General features: G+C 37.1%; 1 protein-coding gene across 2 annotated transcripts in view; it reads right to left on the reverse strand.

Moving 5' to 3' along the window:
• LOC106873672 (baculoviral IAP repeat-containing protein 6) overlaps positions 1-10,717 on the reverse strand; it is a 134,715-nt gene that overhangs the window by 61,028 nt on the left and 62,970 nt on the right. For both annotated transcript variants that reach the window (XM_014921126.2, XM_014921127.2), the window contains exons 10-15: positions 10,021-10,163; positions 6,807-8,174; positions 3,867-4,058; positions 3,074-3,293; positions 1,787-2,459; positions 555-790 (exon numbers count right to left, since the gene is read on the reverse strand). In XM_014921126.2, coding sequence (XP_014776612.1) covers positions 555-790; positions 1,787-2,459; positions 3,074-3,293; positions 3,867-4,058; positions 6,807-8,174; positions 10,021-10,163 — 2,832 coding nt within the window. The remainder of the gene's footprint in view (positions 1-554; positions 791-1,786; positions 2,460-3,073; positions 3,294-3,866; positions 4,059-6,806; positions 8,175-10,020; positions 10,164-10,717) is intronic.

The following is a 10,717-nucleotide window of genomic DNA, read 5'->3' on the forward strand; positions in this document are numbered from 1 at the left end:
AAAGACACCACCTCTACACAGTTGCTATATCTACTAGATAAAGCAACTGTGTAGAGGCTCGCAGCTTTGTCATTAAATGAAGATTTTATCAAATATTTCCATCTTCACTACAATGTTCCAAGAATAAAACACCTGAAGACAACTGGAGATCAAACCAATAAAAACAAAGTGTAGATAAATTCCGTAAAATGTTCATCATTAAAAATGAAAAGTTAATAATAATAATAAATGAAGTTAATATAATATTATCTTATTAACTCTTCTCAGCTATTTCAAACATTTGAATCTTTCTGACAATTCAGACCATATCAAGAAAATAAAAACACTGCCTGCAGTGATCAGGAGGTCAAGGGTATATTCATACAGAAACTATGGTAGGTGAGACTAGTCAAAAAGAACAAAAGCTTAGTCAAAACTTGAACGTTGGCATCATTAAGCCAGCACCTTGAGTATACGGTCATCACTTAGCATAATAAATTGGATGTAAAGAAATCAATTTGACCATCAGAAAAGAAATAACAAAATGAACAAGAAAATAATGTTGTGGGTCTCACCTTTCTTTTGGAACACGAGTCTTTTTAGTTTTCCGTACAGTGATAGATAGTTCTTGGATCCAGTCACAGCCTTGAATATTCTCCAGCTTCATTTTTGGAGCAGAAGACACTCGCTCAGTAGTGTTAAATCCTGGATATGGAATGTTATCAAATAAAGATTTGATGGATTTCACTTTCTGTTTGTCAAACATTGTCGTGTTGTTCAGAGTTGTGGATTTCTTTTTGTTTTCAGACGCCTAACAAAAGATAACACATTTAAACATATCACACTGAAAGATGAAGAAATTAATAAGTATTAGATTTTTTTCCTGACACAGTTGCAAAATTAAAATTCCACTTTCGTCTATTTTATTTGTGCATATACAGACATTTATGTATATCTATAAATGTGCTTGTTCATTTTATTTCATACTAGCAACATAATCGTTTAATGTCCACCTTCCATGCATGCATGGGTAGGATGGTTCACAGGAGCTGGCCAGGTAGAAAAACTACCCTATGCTACTCTGTCTGTTTTGGCGGGGTTTTCACAGTTGAATGCCCTTCTTAACACCAACCACTCTGCAGTGTGGACGCAGTGCTTTTTACATGGCACTAGCACATGCAAAGTTAGTTTTGGTAGGATTTTTACAGCTGGATGCCCTTCCAAATGCCAACTAATTTACAGTGTGGACTGGATGCTTTTAACATGGCACAAGCACTGGCAGGGTAACCAAGTAACTCACAAGACATGGTTGGAAGATTATATATTGAGGTACTGTTTTACAGCCACATGCCTCTCCTGTTGCTAACCTTTATTTTTCAAGTAAGAGACTTTTCGTAAAAAGTGGGTGTACATACACACAAGGCCTCAAAAAGCACTTTTATGCCTGTGTATGTATGTGATGTGCAACCTATTGGAGCATTTGTTTTTACAGAAGAATGACTTTCTAATTACTCTAAATTAATTGGCAACTGAGCAGAGAAAGTGTAAAGTTGACAGGACCTTTTAGTCCTGTCTTGTCATGGAAGCGTCAATCTCTCCAGGACTGGTACTACAAGAAAATGCACTCAGTACACTCCATAAAGTGGTTGGCAATAAGAAGGGCATCAAGTTGTAGAAAGCAAACCAAAATGATAAGTATGGGTACCAGTCTATGAGAGCAATAGCACCCTATAAATGATTCAGATTAAGACAATTCATCCAACCCATACCAGCATGGAAAGTGAAAGATGATTACAATAATTATTACCTGAGTTTTATCTGGAGAATCTTCTCCTTTGGTAAAGAACCCTTTGATGTGCAAAAGGAATGACCGAGATTTAGAGTTGAGCAGCTGGGGGCTGGTTAAGGTAACCAAGGCACTGCTACCTGACAAATCAAGACATGAAGACACCGGTAAAGGTCCACACAAAATTTCTGCATTGAGCATTTCTAAGAATAGGGGATCCAGCACATTATTCACTTCAGACTTCCCATTAAAGGTGGAATCATTCAAGAGATTAGGCCTTGGGTGTAAGTTGAAATCAAGTTTTTGGTCCACTTCAACAACAAAGGGTTTAGGGTCTATTGTCACAGAAGACACAAAGTCTGAAGTTGTTGGATTTTGCGATGTAGCAGTAGATAAATTCAAACCATTTTTAGCACCGGTGGTGGTGGTGGTTGGGGTGGGGGTTGTAGTGGAAGTGGAGGTGGTGGTGGTGGTGGTTGTAGACTCCTTCTCTGACAAGGTGGAAGTTGAAGTATCTGGGGCAGCAGGAGGCTGTTGTTTCCCTATGTTGCCTATGTTCTGTTTGAGGAGTGTCACTTGGATATTCGGAAGAGTGTTGTACATGTTCATGAGGAGGGTAAACTTGACGTCTATATGACCCACTGTACAAGGCCTTGGAAGGACTAGTTCAAACAAATGTTCATCCCATGTATTGCTGCAGAAACAAAAGAAATGGAATAAGACAGACAAACAGACCATGTTTAATCTTAAAACATTAATCAACATGATGGACATAAACCACAAACCAAATTTAGTGACAAATCACAAACCTTGTTTCAGTTTAAATACTTTACAGCATATACATCTAACTGTATCAGTTTTATATATTTGTTTCACTATTTTAGGTTTTCTTCCCTAAACAGTATGTGGTCTGGGTCAATATTGAGATGTGCACCCTTACCAAAGCATTCGTTTTTTTTCATATGACTTTCCCTATTTGCAATCATTCAACCAATAAGAACAAGTGGAATTACTCACTTAAGCAAACCAAATACAGTATCATGTGTACTAGATAATGGAAACAATGATTGTGGTTAAGCTTAAACTCATAAACATGTAATCATTAGTCCATTGTACTTGCTACCAATGGCTGTTCCTTCATATCATCTTGCATATATTACTACTCCATTTATATAGATCCCTAACCAACCTACTCCACTGTGACAATGTTCTGTATTTAGGATATAGCTATCACATATGAAGCTTCATTGAATTTTGCCCACAGTGGGAGGAAAGAGACATTAAGTAACAATACAAATAATGTGTTACCTTTCAGGCTGTAGTTTCCATGTTCGCGTGTGCTGTGTTGCTTCGCCTTGTTGCTGAAGATGTTGAGGGTGACGCCTCTGCTGCTGTTCCTGTTGTATTTCAGCCCAACATGGTGAGACTGTGGCACTGAAACGTGGCATGAGGTTCTCAAACTCAGTTAGCGAGTGCAACCTCATCAGTTTCTCTGTTGTTAATGGTTCGGCAAAGAGGGATTCCTCAGCTGAAAGATATATTTAGGTAAGTAGGAAGATTTAAAATCAGGATTAACAAAAGTTTTGAACCTTACACAGTTTAAAAAAATTTTTTTAAATCAAGTTTACAAGAAGAACTATAGCATAATTGACTAAATTAAAAAAAGAAAATTTAGCTGGCTAAGACCACTGAGATAACAAAAGCTTTCAACCCATGTACTTTCAACTTGGTACTCTATCACTCAACAACCAAAACCACCAAGCTGTATCCAAGCACTGTAGTATCGTACAGCTCACTATTGTTGTTACTGAGAGTATCAGTACATCAGTCAGTTGTTTTAAAATTACACAGCTGGGCTCAGATGTTGAGTTAATTTGAAGTTTGAAGGATAGAATAGTGGGAAAGAAAAACACACTTCTGTGTATCTTCCTTTAAATCTTCACCTGGAAATCTAGTTTCCAAATAGTACACACAATTTAAAAGGTTATACATACAAGTAGTAAATATTTGGGTAAGTATTTGGATACACTACTGCAAAACAAAATTGCAGAAAACCAAAAGTATTTCCAAAAACAATGCTAATTAATATCCAATTACTTACTGGCAGTCTGTTTGGTCTTTTGATGTTCATTAACTTCATCATTACCAGCATCAACAGAGTCCAGATCACTCAATGCCTCTTTGTTGTTGAATATACCACAGTTGGACATTTCTAATATGGCAGGGTTTTGTTCAGACAGTTGATAGAAATGTAGCTTACCACCCATTGTGCATGCACACAATCGATCAAGTCCTACGTTTGGAGCCAATGACAAATAAAAACAAAAGTAGAAAAGAAAAGTGGTTAATTCAAACTGAATAAGAAAATGATTGACAAACTGAATAAAAAAATGATTACAGATATAAATCAAAATTTTGATAGACAGCAGGCTGATAGATTGACAATTATCCTTTTAGCATTAAATACTGTGTTCTGAAAATAGCTATACTAAATAATGTCTTGCTTTTCTGACTTATTCTTAATGGGATAAATAAACCAATAGAATAAGTACTAGGCTTACAAAGAATAAGCTCCGAGGTCAATTTGCTCGACTAAAGGTGGTGTTCCAGCATAGCAGCAGTCAAATGACTGAAACAAGTAAAAGAATAAAAGAATATAGGAAATGATAGTGGGTTTGCTTCTTGTAAGTTTTTAAGGTCAATTGGCAGTTTGGGTAGTTTAGTTGATTTTTTAAAATCTATTTTACTTAGTAAAACTAGCTATCTTGGTCATACAAAAATATAATGGGTTCATACCAAATTATGACTGATGCAAATGGCGTAATTGTTTATCATTCAGCCAAGTTGCTAAATATTGCATTGCAGTACACACAACAAACACTGGTATCCAGTCCTTTTCTTGTTCTTACAATCAAAATCCTTGATACTATCACTATGTTTCTTTGCAGTTACAAAGAAGGAAAATACTGTCCATAGACATAAAAAAAGTTGTGCATTGATTCACACAAGCAGCACAGCCATTTGAAAACTTCTGAATTACTGCACAAGACCTACAAAACTAATTAGAGTATATAGCTTGTGATATGTTCATCCTGTCACATGATATGATTGCCCTGTTACATGAAAAGAGGCAAGACAATTTATATATACATTAAGAGCAATATTTTTTTTACTTGTTTCAGTCATTTGACTGTGGCCATGCTGGAGCACCGCCTTTAGTCGAGCAAATCGACCCCATGACTTTTTCTTTGTAAGCCTGGTACTTATTCTATCGGATCTTTTGCCGAACCGCTAAGTTACGGGGACGTAAACACACCACCATCAGTTGTAAAGCGATGTTGGAGGGACAAACACAGACACAAACACACACACACACACACATATATATACATATACATATATACGACGGGCTTCTTTCAGTTTCCGTCTACCAAATCCACTCACAAGGCTTTGGTCAGCCCGAGGATATAGTAGATGACACTTACCCAAGGTGCCACGCAGTGGGACTGAACCCGGAACCATGTGGTTGGTAAGCAAGCTACTTACCACACAGCCACTCCTACGCCTATATAAACTAAAATTTAATTTCACAAAATCTGGGGACAACAGGATAATTCTAGATTTAAAATTGAAGTACCAAAATGACCTAAAAATTCTTATTTGTTTCCGGTAACAAAATTTCTACTACTTAGAGTCATAGATCAACTTGATTAGGGTTCACCTAGAGTGAACTACAACAGAACATCATCAACAGAAGAAAAAGAGGAAAACCTCCTACCATCACATATTCATCATGTATAACTGCTTCACCTTTTGCTATTAATTTGTTTGCTTATGTTGAAAGTATTATGGCAAATGTAAACATGAAAAACTGTTTCAATAAAAAAATAGCCTCATAGACAATATGTGTCCTGATTATTTAAGATGCCATATGCATGCAGGTGGCTGTAACAGTTTCAGTAAGTTCTAGCCTATCATATACCACAAGTAGATTGCAAAATCACAGCTAAAAACAAATAATCACATTTTACACGTTTGGTTAGAAACCTCAAATTAATTCTTAAACATTACTGAGAGTAGAAGACTGTAGCAGAGAACAACAAAGGAAATTGTGAGAAGTGTTAGGAACATATCAGGATTCTGGGCCTCACTGATGAAATAATGCAGGATAAAAAGAAGAGGCAATTTGCTAAATTGCAAACCATTCAAACATGTTAAAATGATAGCATCTCTCTCTAACAATAATAGAAGGAAAAAAAAAAACAAAGGTAAATTCAAAATGGAGGCAAACATAATATGATGGATATAGCCATAATTATTTTGCAGTACTAATATAATCTTTAAAAATCTTTCCTCATTATTGTAGAAAATTAGGACCTCAAAAGAAATGTACTGTATTTGATGGCCAGGCATATCAGATATACCCCATTTTCAACAGTGCATATTCAGCAACGAAGTTTTTAGACCATTAAAGCAAGTAATACTCAAAGCAATCTAGGTCCAACTTCACATATAGGAAAATGCGTGATTTTTTTTTTTTTGTTGAGACTTAAAAAAAAAAAAAAAGTGTATCTCATCATCATCATTTCATGTCCATTTTCCATGCTGGCATGGGTTGGGCAGTTTGACTGGCACTGGTAAGGCCAGGGGTTGCACCAAGCTCCATAGTCTGTTTTTGGCATGGTCTCATGGATGCCCTTTCTAACACCAACCACTCCACAGAGTGTACCGGGCACCAGCATGAGTGCTTTTCACAGAGCACCAGCACAGGTATCAATTCTACTGTGGTGGATGATGCCACCAAATACAATTTCTAAAAGCATAAAAAGGTTCACATGGTATTTTACCAAAAATATAAAAATGGATGTTAAATGATGATGATGATGACAAAATTACTTTTGCAGATTTTCACTGAAGACATATAAAATGACAAAAAAAAAAAAAAAAGTATTGTCTTCAAAGTTATATTCTAAATATGCTCACTATTTTCTTAGCAAAACAATTTCTAACTGAGAGATGTAAGATGATTAAACATACATACCTGTACAACAAGTAAGTGATGTAAATTTATCACCTTCTTCAGGTTCAATCTGAGCCACAGACGTTAAAGTAGAAAGGTCCCAGAGTTTTATGTGTCCATTGTATAAAACTGTACCAAAGAGTCCATGTGGTTCAGATGAACGAGAATGGTGGTTGTCTATGGAAGTTGAGTCTTCATCTTCTGCTTGACCCATGAATTCATTGGGGATAACAGCTAAGTTAACCACTGACTCAAACACTGATGGTATTAGCAATGAGTTAACAGGAGTTTCTTCAATGCGAACATGTTCGTGGTCAAAGTTCAGTCTGTAGACAAGTATAGTGCCACTAGCTGGAGTGTCAGCCAGCAGTGAAATGTTGTTGCTATTGGTGGCTGTTTCAGCTGACTGTCCTTGCTTGTTGGGGTTGTTGGGGCTATTTGCCTTTGACAAATTCTTGTTGTCAATGACAATAGAGAAACTATCACAGATATTAACAGGGGACAAAACAACAATCACATAAAGTCCATCGGTTGTCAGATTAATGGAGCTGATCTTCAGAGTTTCAGACTGAAGGTTGCGTGGTAACTCCACACACTGCAGAATATGGCCATTTGGCAGCAATGGCTGTGTTTGTTTAAATAAATTGTCCATACTTAGTGACTTGTTGGCTTCACTGATATCACTCATGCTTGAATTACTGTTGGACATTTTCGTATCCTCAAGGTTACTGTCCAATGTGGTTGTGTTAACCAATGGTTTCGATCCTGATCCTTCTTCAACCAGCAAAGCATCAGTGTCTGGTACGCTGTCAAACATTGGATCAAGCATGCCCCAATCCTGCGTCATCGCAATGGAACCTAATGTGGGTACAGATAGTTCATTGCCACTAGTTGATGGCTTGGAATTGTTGTCCTGTGGTTTTACACTGGGGGCCTTTTCATGCCAAATAGCAACAACAATGATAAAGGGGAGAAATACCATCCGATCTAAAAGGGTCACATTATCACAATCATCCAAGAGATCGGGGATAATTTTTGGTGGTAAAGTGTCACTACTGACCACCTCATTCACCTTGTTCATAAACTGGACATCTGGCTTCACAGGAAAGTCAGCATTCAACTCTGTTTCATGGTGTAACACATTACAGGAAGGTCTGGTTTTGCGCAAAGACACCCCGCACACCAGACTAGGTTGTGAAAGATACTTGGTGGAGGCACGCACATTACATTCACTGCTATTTCCATTACTGCATTCATTCCCCCCTCCTCCCTCACCAGCAGTCCCTCCTCCTTTTGATTCAATCATAAGATGATCTGGTTTTTCCATCATGCACAAAGAATGGACCTTAATATCCTGTGATGGTCTTGTTTGCTTCCAACACTTTTGATCTAAAGCAGAAAAAAAAAGAAAAGAAAACAGGTTTGCTCATTAAAAGTTTTGTCTCAAAAAATGGCTACTTTCAATTATCCTATTAGCCATGAAATTTCCTAATATTACTGAGGGTAAAGAACATGAAAATATCAAGAGAAAATGGTGAAAATTTATTTTTTGGGGAAAAAAACAAAACAAATTTCTCTTACAAAGTGATCCAGAAAAATGCTGATAGTAACTCCAAGAAAAACGGGGAGATAAACTTCATTTGCCAATTATCTCAAAATTAACGATAAACTTACAACCATTTGTTTTTATTCTTCAGCTGCAACAGAAAAGATATTTCCTTTGCTAAACAATATAAAAAGGTAAAAAATTGTTCCCAGTTGAATATAGAAACAATAAAATGCCATATCACATGGAAAGACACTGTTTAAAAAACATGACACATACAAAATAGAAACTGCCTGAAAAACTGCAAAACTCAAGGAAATTAAATTACATTCCTATGAAGGAAAAAAGATTTTAGTAAAATAATGGTTAATTATATAGTTAATTTGGTAAAATCCAAGAAAATCTGAGACCCCTGCTTCACAGTAACCTTCAGAGTTGTGGTCAATGCCAGTGCTGCCTGATTGGTGCTGTGCCAGTGGCACGTAAAAAGCACCATTCAAGTGTGGGTCGTTGCCAGTGCCGTCTGACTAGCTCCCATGCCGGTGACATGTAAAAAGCACCATTTAAGCATGGTCAATGCCAGTACTGTCTGATTGGTCCTTGTGCTTGTGGCATGTAAAAAGCACCCACTACACTCTCTGAGTGGTTGGCGCAGAAACCTTGCCAGATCAGATTGGAGCCAGGTGCAGCCTTCTGGTTTGCCAGTCCTCAGTCAAACCGTCCAACCCATGCCAGCATGGAAAGCAGACGTTAAACAACGATAAGCTCATTGTGGTTGGAGATCAGTCACCAAAATGTCAATGGACATTAGCTAAAAAATAAAAGTTCTGAGGTTGTCAATATCATGGTATCCTTTTTTAACATTTTATATACTTTTTAAGTGCATTACTGCATTCATTCTCCCCTCCTCCTTTTGATTCAATCATAAAATAGTCTGGCTTTTCCATCATGCAAATTGAACAAAGTTGCCTAAATTTAAAATAGAAGCATCACTTATTGGCCCAGGTATTTATTGGTGCACGGAATTAAAATCTGAACAGTTAAAACAAAAGATATCCATCATATAGACAATCTAAGAGCTTGAAGTACTAGTAGTTTGATGGGTTGCACAACACTAGAGCTGTACACAAGTTTAAACATACAAGTTTCCAGCATGGGAATCAAACCAAAAGATGTTTATCTTAGTGCACAGAATATGATGTAGACTTTAACACCTTTGGATATTACTTATTACATACTCTATCACTGGATACGAGACATTTTGTGCTGCCTATTTGGCATTGCTGATTCAACACTGACTTACGTGACATCAGACGTTTTAATGTTTCTCATTCCCCACCCCACCCCTCTTTCTCTGTTTATGTGTGAGCCTCGAGTTATGTTTGTATGTGTAATGTCTTTTGCTTTCTGCAAAACCCGCCCACCCACTCACTCTCTCTCTGTTTGCTATATTTCTGCACATGCATGTTTGCCTGCAGTGCCAAAACCATACTGCCACCAAAACAGGTTGAATGTGCAGTTAGCCATGTCACATCATCGGTGCCCCCAACAGCTGCACGCAACTGTTCCATTCTGTCCTTCACTGAAGAAGTATATAATAAGTAGTTCAAGATCATAACCTAACATCCATTATTTTGCTAGAAAAAGACAAAAAAAAAACCCCAAGAGGTAAATCAAAATAATACTAACCTCTCGTGTAAAGTTCATCACTCAAAGGTATTTCTCGAGGATCTGTTATATTGACAGCAACACACTCGGGAGTATAGCTCTCTTCAGTCAACAACTCATTGGGACAGCGGTCCCGCTCTGTCTTCAGCTGTTGGTCCATTCTGCTACAATTACAAAGGAGAAAATTACTTAAAAGAACCAGAACTGTTTCTTCAAATTCTCACTAGTGTCTCCAAGATAATTTTGAGTCTATTAAAGATGTTATTGAAATTATTACACAGAAATGATTATAAAAACCTAAATTAATGAGGTGTGTTGACTAGGTAAAACAGTGACAGTCAACAGAATGATCAAAATCACTAGTAAGTGAAAGAAGAGAAAAACAAAAGGTTGACTTTGACAGGTTTTGAAGTGCAAAAACAATAAAGCATCAAAAGCTGTCAAGAAGATGCATCTGCTTTTTGTCACCTGCACCAATTCCACCTTTAATAAATATTTAGTGAAACTGGAAAATTTAATTTAGTTTGTTAAGATCACAAATAGGTGCAGGAGTGACTGTGTGGTAAGTAGCTTGCTTACCAACCACATGGTTCTGGGTTCGGTGCCACGCAGTGGGCAAGTGTCTTCTACTATAGCCTCGGGCCGACCAAAGCCTTGTGAGTGGATTTGGTAGATGGAAAAACACAAAGAAACCTATCGTGTATATATATATATATAT

The sequence above is a fragment of the Octopus bimaculoides genome, chromosome 6, assembly GCF_001194135.2.
Source record: "Octopus bimaculoides isolate UCB-OBI-ISO-001 chromosome 6, ASM119413v2, whole genome shotgun sequence".
Classification (NCBI taxonomy): domain Eukaryota; kingdom Metazoa; phylum Mollusca; class Cephalopoda; order Octopoda; family Octopodidae; genus Octopus; species Octopus bimaculoides.